General features: G+C 23.0%; 1 protein-coding gene across 4 annotated transcripts in view; it reads right to left on the reverse strand.

The window, feature by feature from the left end:
- LOC129614260 (putative uncharacterized protein DDB_G0282133) overlaps positions 1–12,053 on the reverse strand; it is a 37,979-nt gene extending 25,926 nt beyond the window's left edge. For 3 of the 4 annotated variants that reach the window (XM_055528772.1, XM_055528771.1, XM_055528774.1), the window contains exon 1: positions 10,920–12,019. In XM_055528772.1, coding sequence (XP_055384747.1) covers positions 10,920–10,945 — 26 coding nt within the window. In that variant the 5' untranslated portion in view covers positions 10,946–12,019. Of the gene's footprint in view, positions 1–10,919 lie in introns of all 4 variants that reach the window. The other variant, XM_055528773.1, reaches the window with a different exon arrangement.
- Positions 12,054–23,603: the final 11,550 nt, after the last annotated feature.

Raw genomic sequence — 23,603 nt, forward strand, 5'->3', positions numbered from 1 at the left:
TTATATATTCCAAGTGCTTATGTATGGAAAATTTGAATTATATATAAAAAATTATTCCTAAGAGGTAAAGTATAAAAAATTTTTGCGCTTAAATTTTTTTTTTCTTAAACACTTTATTACACGCGAAAAAGAACTAAAAATGTTTTTACAATATTACCCGTGTGACTCATTCATTGACCAAAAGTATTTTTATTTTATACTCGTATTTAAATAGCAACCATGTATAGTTATTATTTACTTCTTCTATGTAAAGGCAAATGACTCAAAAATAAGTAAAACTATAGGGAAGAAATATTACATACCTTTGTACGTTAGTTGAACTATGTATATTGTATGAATGTATATTTAAGAGGCATAATAATAATCCAAATGGTTAATATCATAGAAAAATAAGTAATTGAAGAATATTCAAGCCGAACAAATGGAAAAAATTCAAACATGAAAACTAGGTACCAGAATCTTGGTGTATATGAAAAAATATGAACGTAGAAAAAAGAAAAAACGAAAAACAAAGAATATCGTTTCTCAATTGAACAATGATTTTATTTACGATATCTTGATTTTTTTTTTATGATCATTTAAATGTATGTACGTAGGTATACAATACAAATAAAGATCAATCAAAATATTATGAACATATAAGTAGGTATGTATGAATGTATAAACATACTGAATGCATAATTTCTTTCTTAATATTATATGGTGTTTGATATTATAGGTTTATGAATAAAATAAAATTTTTGATTTGAAATTTTAAAAAGACAAAAATTTGTGCCATTATAGAAATATGTATATATCATAATTATATATGTATATGTTAATGTATATTATATGAATATATTACGAAAATTATGTAAATTTTTATTACAATAATTATCATTTACGTGAAACGTTTATAATGTGAACTGTAATATATAAAATAGTAGAATCTTTCGACAGTTTTCATGAAATCGAAAGTGGTACAAAGTTGGATATTTCTTTTTAATTAAATCATTGTCTTCGTCGTTAAATTTAAAAATAAACTTTGGATTGAATAGATTAAGTAAGGGTACTGCTTTATTTCTAAGTTTTTAGTTTTAAAATATCTGTTACTTTAAAATGTTTGGAGCATATATATTTATTTTGAGTGGAAAAACTTGAATTAAATTCACAGTTTTCTAACCAAGTTTGCTTTAAAGTGAAATCGGTGGGGAATTTAAATATTTTATGGGTCCTATTAGAGCTAGTACATTCCTTGGCACAATATTTTTTTAATTTAGTGTTAGGAAAACTCAATAAATTTTCAGGAATCTCCCTATATTTAGGCTCCCAGTCAAAAATAGTTGGAATTGTATTTTTTTTCAAATATTTAGTTCCAATGCAATCTGAATTAAAATGCTTATTACATATGAATTTATTTTTTCTTGTTTCAGATTACAATTAGAAAGTCAAATATTCAAAATATTTTTTCGCTTAGGAAATTGAAAAAGTTTAAAATTATTATTGGAATTTCTTTTTTGAAAGCAATTCGAAATAACACACTTTTCTAATCTTTCTTTTAAATTAAATTTATATTTATATGTTTTGCATGCCATTTTAATCATGCGTGTTTATTACAGCATAAGAACTTTAAATTCAAGCGATTAAATATCTACAGCCTTCGCTATTGTACGAACGCAATTATAATGTACATATAAAGTTCCAAAATTTTACAATTTCAATTATTACAAACGAAAAAATATCGAAAAGCAGCGGTACGTACAAATAATCATATAAATAACAAACATATAATAATCTTATTAATATTTCGAATTTATGAATGTAGATATGTATTATGTATACCTATACATATACATACATATGTATAACTTGAAAGAATGCAAAGAAGTAATGAAAAAACAAGAGAATAACGTAAAAAACTTTTATCTATTTGGTATACAAAAAATTTACGATAAAATATTGTGTGTATACCAAATTTTTGTGTTCTTTTTGTTGTTTTTATTCATAGTAATTTTTTCATATACACCAAGATTCTGGTATCTCATTTCAGCAAGACAAAATGGAAAAAATTAATGTTGAGACCTCTTGGATTACTTATTTCTCTATGTTAATATGCAATTCATGTTCTTTAATATTCATTGATGGAGAAGGGATTGCGAATAAAACAAAAACTATGATAGTGGAAATTTCTTTCGATTTGACCACATACATACCCGTAAGTTATAAAATGTTTAAATAAATTCCTTAGGGGATTTAATGATTTGAATCTGATGATTGCAGTTAATGGTTAGAAATTTTTCTTGTTTTTTTTTTTTTTTAAATTTTTACTTTTATTAGTTTTTATTAGAAACCAACAGGATAACCAATAATAAAAGTTAATTTTTATAATTCATATTTGAATTTAACTATGGATTATAGTAAGAAAATTAAGATTCACGTAATAAACATGAATTTATTAAGAGTTGGTTTGGCGATGATCCAGAAAATTGATTTTTTAAATTATTATATAACAACGGCATATTGTAACAAACGAACATTTGATCATAAACAATGTAGACTCTTAATGTGCTTCCCTTCTATGGAACTTAAGTTTTCAATACTGACAAAGTTAAATTATAAAAGTTCCTGTTTCATGTGATTCTCACGAATTAAAACTCTTCTTGAAATTTGAAAATATTGCAGCAATTGTGTGCATTTTTTTCCGTTTCTTAAATTTATAAAGCAAAAATTATTTTTTCTCTTTTAATATCTTAATTTGTATCTATTTTTATTACAATATCTTAGCGTGGGTCTCCATATTGTTTTTCTTTTTATTGCTCTGTATTAAAGACTCTTTCTGGTTTTCTTGTAATTTTTGTATGTTTTATACAACCTAATGCGCGCTAATAGCCAATGTGTACATTAAAAAAAAATATTTTGCATATTTTTTTATGACAACATCGATTATTTTTCTCCGGTTGTTCTGTTTAATTTCCCATCTAAGTCAAGTTAACGTCGATTAGATATTTTTGTATGAATTTTTTAAAGATTTTTTAAACATGCAAAGCAATAATTGATTTGAATTTAAATTAGGGTATACATATTATACTCGTATAAACATATATGTTTGTATGTATATATTTTAAGAATTTCATATATAAATATATATTTCATAAAATATACAGTTATGGCATAAATTTCTCAGTGAGAGAATTCTGTTTTTTAATTGATTCTCTTATACTCTTATAACTAATAATACTTATAGTTTGTAGTGTATCCTATTTTGTTGTAAAAATCCTTATATTGAGGGTGTTGATTGAAATATATATATACATATATACAAATGTATTCACTGTCGCATTGCAGTTGACGAGTAATTAACATTCACTTGTTATAAAATTCAAAAAGGATTCCTATAACGCATGATTATGAATTAAAAATTTTATATTTTAAATAATGGAAATGGGGATGATCTTAAGAGTTTGACGATAATTTTTTATTTAAATCAATAAATTAATGGCTTTCATTTTTCAGTACGGTTTCATCTAAATATACCTCTACATTTTAGATGATCCATTCGAATTTTGAAACGTTATTGAAAACACATGTTAATAGGGTTCAGGTCTTGCATTTGTAACTAAACAAAATTCAAAATGATCAGATAATAGCGAGGGTCATTGACAGCAACATTGTGAATTGCGATCAGCGTAGTCCAACAAGTGTATATCAACCAAAAAAGTTACCTCCTGATAAATACACGCAACTGTTCATAGGAGTACTTCACTACTTAGTTAAATTTTTACCAGTTTTTGATTATCGGGCATAATGTGACATTGAGTTATTATTGATTTATTAGCAAATGCGTTCAAGAGTCTTGTCGCCTAACAAAATATATATTCCATCTAAATATCGTTTCGTGGCTTCAGTTCTTGCAAGAATTTTATTTTGTTGTACGTTTTAACGAAAAGAGCTGTAATTGCATTGAATAACAGCAAAAAGAACCAATAGCAGCTTCTGTTGACACTAACGATTAATAGAGTAACAATATTCCTCCCTTCGTGCATTTAATACGTGAGTGTGTCTTTGGCCTGATATCCAATATATTGAGTTATCCTACATATATTTTTAAGTTCGCAGTCCCTAACAAAATAATGAAATCGCAAAGCTAATTAAGTACCACCTAACTGGATTGACTCCTTATAAAGTGCAATAAAGTATTGACAGACACGATGTAAATCCAAGTTTTGTTATTATAGAAAAGAAGACAAAATTTATGAAATTTATGAAAAATAAAAATAAAATTTTATACAACATTTCTTAAGTATACAAACTGTAAATTTCAACTATTCAAATCAATTTTTCACATTTTTTTTTTGTAAACTTGAATGTTATACGCGTTTTAATAACGAAAAAGAAAAATATATTTTAAGAGCGTTCACAATATTTTGTCCGGTTTTGTAAATAATCTATTTTAATCGTATCTACTTTTTTTTTTTTTTAAATTAATTGCTTATTATGAATTAAGAAATTTTAAAAAAATTTGCTTGCGGTTCTTCTCATACACGGCATTGTATAAATTTATACATACTTATACATTTCAAATAGTCATGCTTTAGGAAGTAAATTTTAATAGGTAAGTATTTTATAAGAAAATTTCTAACCATGCAACATATGTATAATATGTAATCTACCTTGTTATATATACATACATACATGATTATAATACCTTAAAATATCATAGAGAAAATAAATTAAATTAATGTAAAACTAAAATGAAACAAACGAAATTTTAATTAAAAAGTGAAATGTCATGTATTCAAGCTCGATGAATACTTATAAAAAAATATATATATATAAATTTAAACACACATACACACATGGCAGTTAATTATATTTGAAAGATTTATACTCGACCCTACATGGATACTTAATGGTTGAGCAATTTTAACTCAACCCTACATGGTAAGTATGAAATATAAACAACACAATATGTCTACAAAAATATTTTTATACATAATTTAAAATTTGAAAAAAAAAAAAAAAATACTTAACTATGGAAAGCAAAAATTAAGAGGCAAGAAAAAGAAGAAAACAAAAAAGTTGTTTTAATTTATTTTGCTTTTTTGTCCTATATTTGTAAGAAACAGTCGTAGATGGCCATCTTAAGTTTATATTACATATATTACTTATTTATGTATGTTTGTTTGTATTTCATTTTTCTTACATTTTTGTGTCAAACACGGTGAGTTTTTTTTTTGTTGTTTTTCTTTTCTTATTTTGTTTTATAAGTAAGTGGTTACATTTTTTTTTTATAGAGTGGGTTTTTTTGAGCAATTTTTACAATTACAATTGAAACGTCCTACGAATAAGAAAAAAACAATTTCACTCAAATCAAAATGTGTATTTTTTAATTCGAACATGCACCCAAGAAACAATACTAGTTACTCATTTATAAATAGTTGAACATACTTAGATAACAAGTGAAATTTTCACCAATCAAATATAAAAAAAATGATTTAGAGATTTTGTTTTTTTTTTTGTGATATTTTCAACAAAATTTCATGTTTGTCATTAAAATGTCATCATTAAAGTTTAATATTTTATATTTTTTATATATATGTATATCTATGTGTGTATGGACGTATTTTTTGAGCAACCACAAAAAATTAAACGTTTATCAAACCATAATTTTTAATATCATTGAATGAAATTGGAAAATGAAAGTTAATAAATAAATTTAAGTAGGTGATCACTTTTTTTTTTTTGCAATTAAAATATGAAATTTTGATATGTGAGACAGTCAAAATATTTGACACAAACTTAATGAGAGATATTTTGAAAGCAAGTTGTACACGTAAAGCTATAGGTGTTATAACAGAAATTGTCGTGAAAATTTAAAACTTTTAAAATATGAAAAAAGAAAAGAAAATTGATAACTTAAAGCAAAGTTAAATGATTTTCAAAGAATGCCAAAATTAAAAACAAAAATCATTAAATGTATTGATATGGTATGGACCATATACATATATATATATTCATATGTTATACATATGATATATAAAATACAAAATAAATAAGTAGATATTGGCTAGTTGTGAATCTTGATGAGTTGTTCTTCTAAAAATGCAGTCCTAACTGAATACTAGATTACAATGTTTATGTTTAATAAGAACTTCTTTAACAGCAAAGTAGTGATTGTAAAACTGTAGAACTGTGTGCGACAATTCAAAAATTTCACACAACATCGCATTTTCAATTTTGTAACTGCGCTAGCTCAACTCAATTTTACGAGTAAACAGGATGGAAAATGGTGATATAGAAGATTTACTGGAGTAGGTTTTTTCCTCTTTTTTTTTTTGGTAAAGATTAATAAACTTTAGAAATTTACAAAACGGAAAATATTGGAACTCTGCTATATTTTGGATATTTTTTTTGAAAACCTATTTTTTTAATAATGGTATTTAAGCCAAATACAAATAATGACAACTAATAATGAAATACAATATACTTAATATGTAAGACAAATAGAGTATAATGACAACTTCAATTAAGTACTAGAACTGCATTTTAAAAATAACTTAGCTAAAGACCTCTAAAAACTTTTTACTACTGCAGAAAAAACGATAAATTTTTGCAGTAATAAATCAATTTTTTTTAGTTTTAGATATGCGTACGCATGCTGGATTTTCCCCAAGAACCGTTAATAAATTTCGGTCGATTTTTAAAGATTTTAAAATGATCCTTTCCACAGCAAGTGACTATCATTTTCATAATAAATTTTTATATAAGGACTAGAATTTTCAAAATATTGAAGCATTCCAGTCTTTTCAATTTATTTCCTACACATGTACTGACTACGCAGATTCAAGTACATGTTTGTAATTTATTTGCAATAACCAGCCCTTTTTTTTTACGAAATAAATCGGAATTTTCTAATATACACGTATGTAGCTTATTTTCTCTGTATTATACAAAACTCTTCATTTTATTACACACACTTACATATATATTATACGAAATTATTTTAATTCTAAAAGAGTAATTTGAATTAACGCTATCATGGCTGTTAAAAAATAATATGTGTGTATGTAGATAATTAAATAAATATCTTGAAGAGTAGACTTTTCAAATATGTAATAAAAAAAAAATTAATTACACTAAAATATGCTTAATGAAAACATAAATTTTATGAAGGTAAAATTTATTGTGTACTAATTTTAAGATTTTTTAAAAGATTTTCCAAATTTTATTTTCAAACATCCAAAGACCTATCATAAACATACGTATACATATAAGTATAATATATAAACACATTCATACATATGTCATTTTTGTTTAATATTGTACAGTTTAACATTTTTATTTCTCATAAAATAACAAAAATATATTATATTATACTTAATATTTAAGAAAATAAAAGAAAATATCAAAAAGAAAATTAAAAATTCTTTCAAGTAAGTATAGAAACATAAAATTATAAATGACCCCAATTTTAGCTATAACTACTTCATCAACACAAAACTGACGTTTGACATTATTTTTCAAATTTATTTACATACACACATACATACTTATTTTAATATTAAAAATACATGCTATTTCAAAATTTATTGTGTCGGGAATTACCATATTGCTAAAATAAATCTATTGAAATTTATTAAAAAAAAATTCAATTATGTACTTAAATTTTCTTTTTTACTTATTTCTTTTATGATATATAATTGACACACAATTAAAATATTATATTATACTTATATAGTTATACAAGTACATAAAATATAAAACATTTAAAGATTTAAATGCGTTTAATTAAATTCTTAAAGAAAATTGAAAGAAAACTATCAAATAATTTATTTAATGCAGAATAAACAAAAAACGAAGGAGAATAAATAAGAAGAATTAAAATAATTAAGGAAGCATTATTGGGATTTTAAATTAGGTAAGTAGGTATGGATTAAATACCATTCTAGAAATGAAGATAATACTTTTTCATATATTTAACAACTACTATGTACAAATAATGCGTACAAAAACTAAAATTAACTAAAACTAAGTAGAATTTTTATTTCAAAATTTTATTAAAATAATTTAATTGAAAATTAATTTATTATATGTTTGGCGTACCTACCTACTACTGATAGTTAAGTATTCTAAATTTATCTAAAAAAACATTTGTAATTTACAACAATAATACAAGACAAATAAGCAACTGTCTTTATTATTTTAATTAAGCATAAACCATTTAAGTAGTCAGTTACTTATTTATCTTAATATCTACATATTTTTTGACTGATTACAATATTAGCAGTTCTGTTTACTTAAACACAAATAAAAAAAATATTTCTTTATCAATTTTAAGTAATTATATAAAATCTTTATCATAATCAAGTTTTGTTGATAATTTTTTGTTTTAATCACGTGACTTAATTTTTATTCGTTTACGACTTATTTTAATACTCGTAACTAACGTATATTTACAATTGTCAACGCATTCCTTGATAGTTGGTCAATTATTTTGTTCACACAATAGTAACTTAAGTAAATACTAATTTGCTATACTTATTTGTTAAAAATAATTTTAAATTTACTTAGTATTTAGACAATATTTTTTTCCAAATTTCATTAGTGAAAATTTTATTCATATTACTTATGAGTTTTCAGTGATTATCGCAAAAACTCGTGCATCAATGTATTGATGAAATCAGAGGAATTTGTACATACATATGTATGTTAAAAATTTCTTTCACCGTAATAAAAATTTTTTAAAATGACATTTAAAAAAAAATTTGATTTTATTTTAAAAAATAATTAAAATTTGTTGGTTTTATTGTTTATTAAATTTTAATTTTTGAATGAAACAATAAAATTTTATTAAATATTTCCGAACAACAAAATAAATTCAATGTTTTACAAGAAAAATTTCCTTTGGTCGTTCACTAGGTTGGAGGAAAATTAAGTTCTATTATCATTTCTGCATTATTTAAATTTCAATTAATGGAAACTCCTATTGTTTTTATGGCAGTGATGAAATGTATAACGAAAATTTAATAAGAAATCAAAATCAATTAAATAGTTAGGTTAATTACCTAGGTAGTTCTTACTTTTTTAAATATTTTGAAAATATATAATTACTAATTAAATATAATTACACGCACGTAACATTCTAAATACATAAAATATATTTGAATACTAAAAAATTCATAATTGTTTTAATATTTTTAATAAATTTTCCTACTTAGTTATTTATAAAAATTTTCAATAATTATAATAATTAAATTAAAAATAATGTTTTTTCATCAATTAAAAACAAAAAAAAACAAAAATTTAATTTTCGCATAATTTCACACTTTTTCTTTTCTTGTTTTATATTTTTAAATTTTAATTTCAATTGTTAATTTATACACTTGGCATGAGAATTTGCATAAAAATTTTCGCGATAAAAACAAAAATAAAAAAAGACAAAAGCAAAGTTTTCCCATGAACTCTTTCTATATATATATATATATATATATATATATATATATATATATATATATATATACATACTTGTACATATACGTGTATAAGTTTTTTTATTTATATATTTACTTCCAATATTTTTTTCATATATAATTGAATATAGTTTGGTACAAATACAATACTAAATTTTTATTTTGTTTTTAGCATTTTGATTATTTGCAATAAAATATTTTTCTATTTAGAGGACAACTCTCCGAATTTTAGTGCAAAATTTTCGCAAAAATTTTTTTAATATATTTTTTAAGTGTTTAAATAGAAATGATTTCAAAGACAAAATATTTCTGATAGCAAAAAATGTTTCTTTTTTACTCAAAATATTAAAGTAGATATGTAATCATACCAATAAGTAAAGCAGCAAATAGGTGAAATATGGCAAAAATAAAATATTTAGATAAATGTTAATAATTTGCTAGGAAATTATCGGGTATAAATTATTTTAAAACTTTGTTATGCACAAAAATAGTACCTAACTAGTAAACATATTGTTTAATTACTTATGTATTATAAAGGCGAGGGAGGGTGTTTAATCACCACCATATTTTTCTATCCACTGGCTATATGAACATTAAGCTTTTATAAACAAAAAATTTATAAGCAAACCCAACGGCTAAAGCCATAAATATCTATTCGAAAATTTATTTGCATATTCTTTTGAGCTTTTTGTACCCACATGGGTTATAAAATCCGTTAAGAAGCAAAATTTTCGTTTAGAAGCTTGTAACTGAATCTGCTTATAAGCAAAATCGGATATCGGACTGTATATTTATAAAAATTGGTAGCATAAATAATTATTTCTTATATTTAATCAAATGTAGTATTGAAAATATTTTTTTATCAAAAACAATAAGTAATTTCCCAGGAACCGAAGCTTATTTTAAATTTTAAGTTATTTATTAAGCACCATTTTAATCGGAACTATAACTAGAAAAACAAAGAATATAGATAATGTAGCAGTCTATTTAAAGTTTTTAACAAAAAACAAAACATTTTTTCTCATTTAATTTGTTAACAATCTAGAATCTAGAAAAGTAATTAGTTACAGCTATAAAATGCTCCCTGCTGTTATTCTTACAATATTTTTTGTACTTTATTTGCCATTGTATTTAAATATTTTTTAATTGATATCATTTAAAGCACTTGTTTGTATTATATTGAATAATATCATCCATTTTATTTGTAATTACAGCTAACCTGATTCTAACATAAGTAATATGTAGGTGCCAACCCACCTGCATACCTACGTTTTATCTTATCAATATTGATAAGTTTTTTAATTGTTTTAAATAAAAACATAAAAGACAGTGGAATTAAAAAATAAAATTGAAAAGAATCAATTGTACAAATTACAAATTTTAATAGAAATACCTACATTACAGAGTAACTACAAAACATAACTATAGAAACAAAATAGGTAACTGGTAAGAAATCGGTTGAGTACTTACAAATCCATAATTTTATAGTTATCCATAAAATTTTTATAATTTTTCTCTCTTATAATTTATTGTTAGTAAATAAATAAACTTATTTTTATTAAGAAATTTTTCACAATTTTCTCAAAAATGAAAATTTCTCAAAAATATTTTTTTTTTCTTTTATAAGTAAGTAATTAATTTTATTTTAGAGAAACTCGCACTTTTTCTTCTCACGTTTAAAAAAAATTTTAAAATCTATGTCGCAATTTTATTTTATAATGTTATAAATATTAATGTGGGCGAAATTTTTCTCATACTTGAATTGTAATAAAAGTTTACTCAATTTTGTTTATAAAAAAAAAATAAAACATGACAAAAAAATTAAGTATACTAAGTTATTTTAGATTCACAATTATTATTCTTTAGGTCAATCACATCATTTTCTTCAATTTCTTTTCTTATTTTTCAAAAAATCTATTTATTAAAAATATATATGTAGTTTTTTTTTTGTTTTTATTCTTTCTTGAAGGTACAAATTTTGTTGTCTTGTCTTGGACGGGGGCTGGCTGGATTTTTAATGCACTTTATTTTTTTTTTTTTTTGTTTTTTCTCTCTAAATACTTACTAAATAAGTTTATTATTTTACATTTATAATATATTAGACATAACGACCTCGACCTCACCCTACTTCAATTAAGAGAAAAAATTCCAAAAAAAAAAAAAATTATTTTACTTCCTTGTCTGGACGAAGAATACAGGAATTAAAATTTACAACCATTTTTATTTCTTCGCTATGTTAATTATTTTCAAATTCGAAATCTCAAATTTTTCTCAATCACAAAATTTTTAACAAAATTTTAAATAATTTTTAGAAGAAAAAATTCATTAAGTTATGAAGTACAAATTAATTAGATAAAAACATTATTAATTTTTTTTTTCTAGAGGTATTTTAAGTAACTATTATTGAAGGCTCAAATTTATTGATATTTGAAATTTTTTGATTATATTTTTATGGTTTAGTGAAATATGAATTTTATTTTTTTTCCATTTTGAATATGTCACATACTTGCATAAATTAAATAGATTTTTTTTTAATTAATTGTTTGAATTTTATTACACACAAAGACGAAAGCGACAAATTTTACAACTTAACTATACAAAAACAAAAACAAGACTGACGAAAGATGACAATTTATTAACGACAGCGGTACGGTAATCAAAAGCTGGTGTGATAGTTGAATGTCGATTTATTGTAGTAGAAAACAGATTTATATTTATGAAAATTTCTAACATGTTTTAGCGCTTTTTGTTTTTAATTTTAAATTATTTGTAGTTTGGAAATAAATTACTTAATTTTAATATGCTTAATTTTTGTTTGCTAAACAAAATTGTATAATGAGGCAATTAAATTTTCCATTTAACAAATGAAAATATTTAAATATCGGAGTATAAACAGTCCGTATAAAACAAACGATATCCTAGACACATTAAAATGTCACATATTTTTTTTTTGCGCATCGCGTGAAAAAGAGTCAAATTCTATTTTTTTATGCGAACTCTAGTGATGAAGGGCAAAAACTATCGAATAGAATAACGAATAAATATTTTTAAAAAATTCAATGAAATTTTGAGTTTTTGAGAAAATTTTGTTTTTAAAATTTAAAGAACTATAACAAAACCTTTTCAAAATAATAGAATATTTTTTTGAAATTCATCAAACTTGGTGAAATATCATTAAAGTTGTTTGTATTTTTGATTTCTCAATGTTCATATAAAATTTTGTCATGACATTTGAAAATTATATATTATGCATAGCAGGCGACATCTACAATTAATATGAATTGTAAAACGTTCACAATAAATGAATTCACGATAGAAAAATTAAAAAAGTTTCAATATTTAGTATTGAAACATCAAATTGTAGGTTCAGTGCTGTATGTATTAATATTTTGTTTCATATTTCAAAAATTTACAGTAATATAAATGAAAATATTATTGATTTACCGTTATTTTTGAAATAATCTAAACTAAATCGTTAATTTTTTATGGTTAATAATGTATTAATTAGTGTGCTTGGTTTAAATTAAATTAACTTACCTTTTGTTTAAAAAAAAATTCAATCATTTTTAAAAATTAATAAACCGTTTATTGGAAAATTTTGTTTCCATTTGCTTTAGTTTTTGACTTTTTAATTCATCTCTTAAAATATTTAACATTAGTTACAAATTTTAAATCATTCTTATTGTAAATAATTTTAAATTATCATTATATTTTATCCATTCAAAATGTTAAATAAAAACAATTTATCAATAAATCTTCGCTAAAATTGTGACGCAGTATTGTCATAAATTATATGGTGTATAAATCTGAAAACATTCTTGTTGTTTCATATTTAAAATTGATTACTGTAATCTAAATAACGCTATATTAAGATATTTAATTTTGATGTAAATTTATATATAATTTACTAATGCCTTTTCTATAATAAAATTATTATTTAACTTTAAGTATTAAAATTACAATCGTTTTCGATTTATTTTTTGTGATTATTGGTTTTCGATTAAGAGAAAAAATAATATGTAATTAGTTATTTATATGTGAAATAAAATTTTATTTTCTTTTAATTTAATATCTTAATTGTATCGCTTTTTGAGAGGGCAAAACGTATTTCTAAACGTAAAAAACATATTTTTTATTACTTAATGTGAAACATTTTAGTATGTAATTGGAAGGCACACAAATACTTATACGCGAATGAAAATATTTGTAAAACACAGTATACACATAGTAAAAGTTTTGGTCATTGTTAATTAAATTGTTTTGTCAAAAGTTAATATACCAATGAAAATAATAATCTTAATTAAAATGTGTGTGTAAAACAATTGTATACATATACAATTGAGATACATATATTTATTTAATAATATTCTGTTTTTGTTTTAAAGTAACAATAAATCATTTGTGTTTAAAACTACAAAATATACTCGTCTATGGTGTTGAGGTCAATATTTCTATAGTGAAAAGTGTTTTGACTGTGTTTATTGAAATATCCAAAGTGTTTCGCCACAATATATAAACTTCGTTAACTGTAAGATTTAATTGCATTTTAGTAAAAAGTTCCTGGAATAAAGAATTTTTAATAAAATGCATAGATTTTTGTAAGCATTTACTTTGTATATATTATAACCTACATAATTACATGCGCTTCCGCATGGTTATTACTACATATATTTTTTATTATGAAAATTATTAATTAAGTCTTGTTTTTATATTTTTAAGGACTTTCAAAGATTAATTAACCTTCAAGTTACAATATATACGAAGTATTTTGTATAAATTTCAAGTCATTGTCATCTTAATATGTACATATATGACATTTTGTATTGTTTTAACTTGTCAACGTTTTAATTATTAATTGTAATTAAAAACAAAGTTACTATGATTGACTTATAATATAATATTAATTTATTTAGTATGTATGTATGTACTCGTAGACATTTAATTAGAGTACGAACTTTTTTCGAATCAAAGTTTTTGGAACTTTATTTACTACATATTAAATATTAATTAACTTTGTTTAAGTGTTTGTTTATTTCTTATATGTAAGACACATTCTTTGTTGGAGAAATAAAATTTACAGAAAGTTAATTGGATTTAACGCCATAATTTTCTTTAGCTTTGTTTATTAAGGTAATGGGCGTTTTCGTTTTTTAGCTTGGAAGCAGATCTGAACAGATTCCGAATTGCCAGAGAACGCTCTGATAAAATTAAAAATTTTGCTAGTCTGACGTTTGTGATTTTAAAAATGAACACAATATTATTTAGATTATTCTATCATAAAAGGACAATTCAAATTTGAAGTGTCAAAATAGTAAACCGGATTTTTTTCCATGAATTTCGAAATGAACCCAAATTTTTAGCTGTAAAAGCTTTGAGGTAAAAAATGAACTAAATAGAATCTATTTTTTGTCAGATCTGAATCTGCTTTGATGTAAAAAAATTGATATACGAAAGGAACTATTTAATTTTCATTATTTAATTAAGAATATACGATTTACAATACTAAAGGATACTATGACATAAAATATTTTTATGTCATAGTATTTAGTTCGAATCTGGTCAAAAGGATCAGTGAGAAATACCAACCTCTTTAGTTAACGATTTTTGTTAGCATCCTGTAGAATGGATAATGATTTCTTTATAGCAGTTTGTTGTAATATGTAATGTGACTAACAACTGTTTTTGAAAATATTCAATTGCAAATTTGTAATTGTTATGAAATTATTATTTTGGAGGAAAATGTGTTTATCAGTTATACTCTGCCCGTTCGTCCGTCTACTCTTTGATACATTTTCGTTTATAAAATTTCTACATTTTTTAATAATGAAATTCATACGCAAAATGATTTTTGTGCAAAACATATTTTCCTACCATTCGTCAATTTTATTTGGAATTTCATTGAAGCTATAAGTTTTGTCAAATTCCAATAAAAGTAAGGAGGTACAGTAAATTTAAATTACATCATCTAATGAATTACCATAACCATCATACTGTCTCTTTTAGTTTTAGTTTTTCTCCTAAGAGTATATAATTTGGCGACGTTTCATGTCATCAAGAAAAGAAAAAAATGCTTTTAATCGTTTAAGGGAAATGTACTTCTTTACTAACCATTGGTTCGATCAAACTTCGTTATTTTATATGCTATAAATATTTGCGTTTATGTGGAAGAAAAAAAAGAAAATCTATATGATATTGTATTTAAAACAAAATTCCCATTTATATACAAACACATGTGTACGTACGTCATAGTTATACATATAGATTTATGTTTTATTCCTTTTTAACCGTTATCTATTAAAATCTTCAGTATACAAATGTTCCTTTGTGCGCGGTAATTTCTTTTTCCATACTTTTACTATTGTTGAGGTCAATTCTTTAACTAAATATATATAATTATGTTCTATCATGAAATAAACATCTGTGTAAATATAAGTATATTTGTACATATATATTATTCAATTCAATATATACGAAATATATGTTTATATTATACACGTGGTTATGCATTAGATACCGTAAATAAAAAGGAGTTAATGGTATAGGAGACACCTTAGAAAGTTCTTTAAGTGGAGTTTTCAAGTAAATGCCTTGTATAACATACGTACTAAATGAATTAAAGGAAGTTACAAGAAGAGTTTTCTTTTGAACGAATATAAGTATAAAATGTTAATATTTCTTGTGTATGTGTATGTATTTATGTGTGTATATTTAAGAATATTTACCGTATGTTTTTTATACAACCAATATTTTGATAAATACCATAAAAATACACTCATTTTCATATTTGGAAATTTTTTATGTTATGTCCTTTTTTTCGTATAAATATGTCATATATGTATATATTACGTATATATACACTTATATTTAATTGTATATATTATAAGTAGATCAAAATCCGATTTTGGAATTCCATGAGGTTCTCCACGAATAACGTTTTTATGACTATTTAATAAATGAAATAATTTCAATAACAACTCTTAACGATTTGGGTGATAATATTGAATTTATACCATTTTAATTGTGACTATACAGAAAAAATTCGAATCCATGAATCAGTTTGGGTTAATTTTTTAAATTTACACAAAAATAAAATTATTCTAAATTCGAGGGAGTACGGATAATTAATTGCGATTCTTTTATTTGCAGAAAAAGTACGTTCTTATCTTATATTTTTTATTATAAATAAAGTAGTTGGGCAACCAATGGTTTTCAAAGTGAGACTTTTTCATTCACCAAGTGAAAATGTTGCTCTTAAAAACAATCTACTATTTAGTGAAAATAATTTTAATAATGTACATACATTATTATTAAAATTATTTTCATTCATATGTCAAAATATTTCAAATTATTGCATATATTTAGGATGACGCAAAAAAGAAAAACCTAAAAAAAGGCGTTAACATGGTGAATTGAAGGGTTGATATTCAATTAAAATAAATAATTATATTTTTTGATTACAAGGTATTTAGTTTTCTGTATTTAAAGAAATTTGGAAATGCTTGTAGTTTTGAAAATACATATAAGGTTCTGATAAATCAAATTTTACAAATTTCGGAAATGTGATAACTTTAGAGAAAGTGAAGATGGAAAAAAATTTCTTCTAACGAAATTAACTATTTATTAGTGTCTAAAAGCTGTTAAACTTGTTAGACTCCTATAACTTGTAGTCTAAAAGAAAACGATATGAAAAAATAGATAAACGGGTTGTAGATAACGGTTTATTGGAATAGTGATAAAAATTTGCAAAATGCAAATGACATTTTCTGCTGTCATTTACATTTTTAAAAATATGACATTTTCTTTGAATTTTTAAGAAAATGACATTTTCTTCTGTCAACAACATTTCGAAGAAAAAAACTTTTTGATCTGCGAAATTTTATTTTAAAAAGCTAAGAGACACTCCTTTTAAAATTTACTCTTTTTAAAATTCTTTTTCAGTAAAACTAAAATCACTAGTTTATCTCACTTAGCTACTTTAAGTATTAACCTATAGTTAGTCGTAATCCTGCGTCATCTTTTTGAATAACTTAAACTAAGCGCAATCGACAAACAAATATGTCTGTGTAAATGCAATAAAATTTGCAATATATTAATTTTTGTATTTCCAATAAATTTCGATCTAATTTTCGGATATTTTTTGCATAAAAGGTTTGCCAAAACGGATTATTTTTATTAAAGAATTTGAAAAAGTTTTTACTCGTAACATACATACATAATTCTTAAATGGCGATTTACATTTAAAAAGTATGCGATCAAAATTACAGGATATAAGGACAACAACAACCAAAACAAAAAAGAAAATCAAAACAAAACAAATTATATAAAAAACCACAAGAAAAAATAATAAAAAAAAAAGTATTTGAATATTCTGTCCAGCGAAAAGAAAAATATTTTTTTTTTTAATTTTTAGTTTACTTTAATCAGTTGTGGCGGTAAGTTTGCAGCACGCAAATCGTACATACAATATTTTTGCTCAATGTATACAATAAAGGATATTAAAATATAAAGGATAACCAATCAACTTATTATATTGTTAGTCCTTTTTTTAAGCAGCTTGGTATACACATATAAAGAAAAATAAAAAAAAAATTATTTTTTTTTGTGGATTTTCCTGAAATTTTTCTTTTTATTCCGCTTATATTTTTTTCATAGTAGGTTAGTGTAACACAATAATAACAAGCAAAAGAAGAAAAATTAATAAAAAACAAAAATTACAAAAAAAAAGAAAATCGTTGCATTTAAATCGCGAAAAACTTTTTATTCATTTTTTTTTTCTATTACTTATGAAAACTATTTTAAAAAGTATTTTAAATAGCAAGTAAATAAGGTGATTACATTTCCACTAAAAATATAGCAGAAAAATGGATAAGAAAATTTCATTTAATAAAAAAGTTTTAATATTTTGAAAACATGAAATGAAAATTGTGTAAAAATTGTAAAAATTTTAGAAAAAATAAAGAGGAGAAAAGTGAAAGCATTTTTTTTTTTGGAATTTTAATGCGCATTATTGATTAAAAAGTTTTTATCTATTTAGTTCTTAAAAGTTAAATTGCAATTACAGTTATTTTGCTTTATTTAATATTGTAATTATAAAATTATAATCAAACTGAAATTGATCGCCCAATATCTCTGAGAACCTAGTTAATTCGGCAATTACATTTAAACTAAATAAGAGAAAAAAATATTCTTATTATAAAAATGTGAAGTCGATGGGAACAAAATTAAAGTTTTAAGACGCTTTAAGGTTATTTTTAAGAAATTGTCATAATTAATTAAAGAAATAATAATAAATTACAATAAATTTGTTTAATAATTTAAAAAAAAAATAGTTATTTTGCTCAAAATCACTATACTTCAATTCTGTAATATTAAGTGAGTTACTGAATACAAAATGGAGTAAAATTTGGAATAGAAATTAATTAATACGAAATATAAAGGTAAAAAAAAAAAAAACAATTTTTTATTATGAATTTGTTATAGAAATTAAAACAGGAGATTTAAAATTATTAATTTATAAATTTGAAATTTTATACTATTGCCAGGGTGTGTTAATATATTAGTTAATATAAAAAGATTGTATCAAACTCATTCTACAAAAATGTATACATAGTTCTAATGTCAATTTGTCTTACTCAGCTTTATATTTTAACTTCAAAAAAATAAAATTTGCTCTCATGGTTTCGTTTCATTAGTCTGCTCAAACGTTTATTCTTTCTTACACAATATTTTTCAATTTTCATTCAAAATTTTCTCATTTTTTCAATATTGCAAATTGAACTTTTTCTTTATTTTGACAAAAACGAAATTTCAATGCAAAATTTTGCTAAATCAAATGTAAAATGTAAAATTTTATTAAAGATTTATTTAAGATTTAAGTAAAAGCTTGTACATACCTTCAAAAATTCGTTCATTTTTGATTGAATGAAAGAATGTTTAGCGCTATTGATTGTTACGAGTACTTAGCTGATTTTTGAAAATTAATTATATTTACAAATTTTGAAGTATGGCAAATTTGTTGAAATTTAATTCTCAATTGTAATTTAGAAAATTAAAAAAAAATTATTAGGTAAAATTGTGTTTTATTGGAATACAATTTGAACTACTAAACATTTAGTTATATCTCTGAAATCATTCAAGCTATAATATCGAAATTTCGTACAAGCAAACATATAATTAGGAAATTATAAAAGTACTGTACTGTAAATAATAAAGTATAAACAGATATGGTAACATGGTCACTATTTTCGGTAAAAGCTATTGATATATCATGAGCGCTTGCAATTTCCATGTTAAATTTTGACGATGTTTAGACTTAATAATTTTTCGCAGAAATTCTATTTTACATTAACTATAACATATTGCTATATTCGTATTCATATTATATTTGTAAATATTACATAACTCCTATATACATAACTTTCTTATACATTGATTTACACCAAAATTAAAAAAAAAACTCAATTTAAAAATTTGAGAATTTACAAAATATGAAAATTTTCTATTTTGCAAATGGTTCATTTTATACGTTTAAATAAAAAATACCCCAAATTCTTGTTTCCTCTTTTGGTCAGGTCTTTTTTTACTTCCCACAGGCAATACATATAATGCATGTGTATTAGGTTACTCCAAATATGTTTATATATACCTATATATATTGTTAAAGGAATAACCAGAATAATTTATAATTAAATTATTCTAGTGTATTATAAGTAGCCACTCTAATATTTTGTTTAAGAAAGCATAAAATCTATTTTTGGTATCGTGTTATTTGAAAATAATTCACTCGAAACTCAAATCATGAACTAATTTTCATATTTATAATTTTAGAAATTTTCAAAATTTTTAATGAAAATTTATTTTTATTTTCGGATAAAAAATTTCTGAATTAAATAAGCCCAAAATCTGAATTAAAATAATAAGTAGATTAATTTTGTTTCTTTTCAAACCAAATAAAATTTGGGGTTAATTAAAAACGCACACGAGAGTTTATTTCTACAAAATGTTAACTAATTTGCAATATATGTATTTTATTCGGCAATTGAAATTGTGTAGCTGAATTGATATTACAAATAAAATTTTTGGCATTTTCAAAAATTTTGACATGTAAAATTTTTCAGAAATATTTAAAATGCGAAGTTTCATATTCTCAGACTTTGAAATTGTTATAAAAATGTATCATTACACTATTCAGGAACTGAATAACTCATAAGCTAAAATGTGTAATAGGAACGTAATAGGAATTAAGGATTCTAGTCGGAATAAATGGTTTGAATATATTAAAGTTGCGTGTAATATTGAAAACTTTAATATATAATGGAGAAATTCTTTGTATATACAAATATATGTATACGTATATAGGAATACTGTTGAAGTTTTACAATAATATTTATATGAGTAATAAAATATCTTTTATGTATTTAATATTTATTATTCTATATATTTAATAATTTTTATTAAATCATGCAAATATAGTTTAATTTCGATTTATGTACTATCCTCAATGCATTTTAAAATATATGAAAATCACTTTCATATTTTGTTGAAATTTCAATTACGTTAATATTAAATTTTTATACCGTTATGAATAATAAATTAAGAGAATATGATTTAGAACAGAAAATATATGATAAAGTTAATTCTGCATGAGCAACTATGACTATATTGACACAATTAATTTTTATAGAAATTTTTTTTTTAAATTTAATTAAACAACATTTTATAGAATAACCTATATTATTGATTATTAAAGAGCATGCTTATAATTAAAATTTACTAGAAATTAAATTGCCACAAAGTTAGGTAGAGTTTAAAAATAGACATTTATGCCAAGCGTTTACAGGCATTTTAAGAAAACTTTCATTTCAATGTATAAATTGGTTTGTGCATTGTGTGCAATAACGCACATGCTTGCAGAAAACATTACAAATTTTTTCAAATAATTGCTGAGAACTGAGTGAAATTAATGACATACATTATGTTTCTCACATAGATATGCAATTAGATTTTAAAGTGAACCATGTATGTTGAAATTAATATTTTTAATTAATGAAATTTTTGAAAACGTTCCAGAATTTTTTAATTCTTATTTGCTGTATTTGTTCTCATTTAATTTGTTATGTATGTACTTCATCATATTAAATTGATTCGTATTTGGAATTTAAAAACATCCTACTAGTTATTTGATGGAGGCTATTTGATGGAGGCTGTTTTTTAAATATCTTAACACAGTTTACTTTAAGATATTTGACCAAGATTTTCTATAAGTTAATGTCAGAGAGAAGTTCTTTTTGCTTACTTTTAGTTGTGTTTACATGAAGACTTTTGCATCAATATTGGCAAGGAAGTACCAATAAAGCTTTTACCCAATGTCAACGGTTGACGTAAAAGTTGTCGCATAAACACAGGTTTTCAATAGCATTTTTTGAAAATGTTTTTTGTTTGCAGGGAGAAAAATTTATCAACAAATTAAATTTTTTTATTTTAATTTTTTGTTATTTATTAATAAGTAATTCTACTTACATTTTCTGCAGAATGTCAAATATTGTGTTCTGTCATAGCGTTGCTTTTTATCAAAGTTTATGCCATGTACTGGAAATTATAAGCTACGAATTAAAATCTTACGATTAAATTTCTAAATTACGTGCCAATTAGTATTCAAAATCATTAAATAAATTTTTGATTTTTTCCGATAATATCACATATTAGAGAATTTCATACATACATATATCCTTTTGGTTAGCTTAAAATTTCTCATAAATATAAATTCATACATAAATGAAATTTTTAATTCTTAATAAAAACGATCATCATCAATATGTAATTAGTGAAATGGTTTTAAAACATTGAAAACTGTCAATTAATTCTATAAAATATTTACTTTCAATTTCACATACTTATACGTGTACATATGTATATGTAAATTTTTATCATAAATTGCTTATTGTACGTTCAATTAATTTAAAATAGATCAGGGGCGAATTTACAATAAATTAAAAAATTATTTTATTAAGAATGTTGTTAATTAAAATATATGTACATGTGCGATAGCTGTCATACTATTTTAAACGACATTTTGTTGCTAACGCAAAATACGAGTATGGTTCTCGTTTTGATTTCGCCAGATTAATAACCTGGTTTGTTTTTTTGTTTTGTTAAATATTGATATTGTTAAGTTTAAACATAATTTCATGTAAATAAATTTAATTAATATTAAAATTGAAAATCTGAATTGTGAAGTATTGTTTCGACGGAAAGGAGCAACAAACCCCCCATATGTATAATCACAATAACTTCAATACAAGCGTGAACAAAAAACATCTAAATACATGTTTTACCTCAACTTAACTTATTTAGCTGTTATAATCTTATTGTTGAATAATCGCGATTGATTTTGTTTGATGACTTTTGCTTTTGTGTTGCCAATTTAAAATGAAATTAAAAAATAATGAGCTTGCATGGTTTTTGATTATTGATCCGTTTCTCTCTCTTAACTTACGTCAATTATTGACAAGTGATCTTTTGTGTTTTCTATTAAAGAATACTCGTCGCCCTATTACTACAGTAAAAACTCGCCGCTGTTAATAAATAAAATAAATTCTGTTTAAAATAAATTTGAAATGGCGCAACATTCAGGCGGAGTTTTTATTACCATTGAATTCTATATGATTTTGTTAATTATAAGAATAACCATGATAATCGATCATAGTAATGAACCTTAGTCTACCTTTTTTGAATAACAATCGATTAAAAATCAATTTTTTTTTCTGTTATATTTATATGTACAAAACGAATTTGTTATATAATTTTTGTGTACAGGATGTGTCCGTTTTAATAGCACTAATGTGAAGCAGAAATGAAAATAAAAAAAATTTTGCCATAAAATATTAAACACTTAATTTGGACTGATTTTGTTTAAACTACGTTTTCTACCGAAATCTAAATTAATTTTTTCAACAATTTAAATTCAATTTTGGCTATGTACTTGTATTGTACGTCATAGTTATTAGCATTTACATTTGAAGGGATTTTGTTATTCCTTTCTTTTTTTGGCTTAGTTAAGCGATTTTCAGTTAATCGATTCAATATAAATCGATAAATAAAGTCACTCTTTATATCTACTTCACTCATGTTGTATATACAAAATTAATATGCGTG

The sequence above is a fragment of the Condylostylus longicornis genome, unplaced genomic scaffold, assembly GCF_029603195.1.
Source record: "Condylostylus longicornis isolate FDR11 unplaced genomic scaffold, ASM2960319v2 ptg000107l, whole genome shotgun sequence".
Lineage (NCBI taxonomy): Eukaryota > Metazoa > Arthropoda > Insecta > Diptera > Dolichopodidae > Condylostylus > Condylostylus longicornis.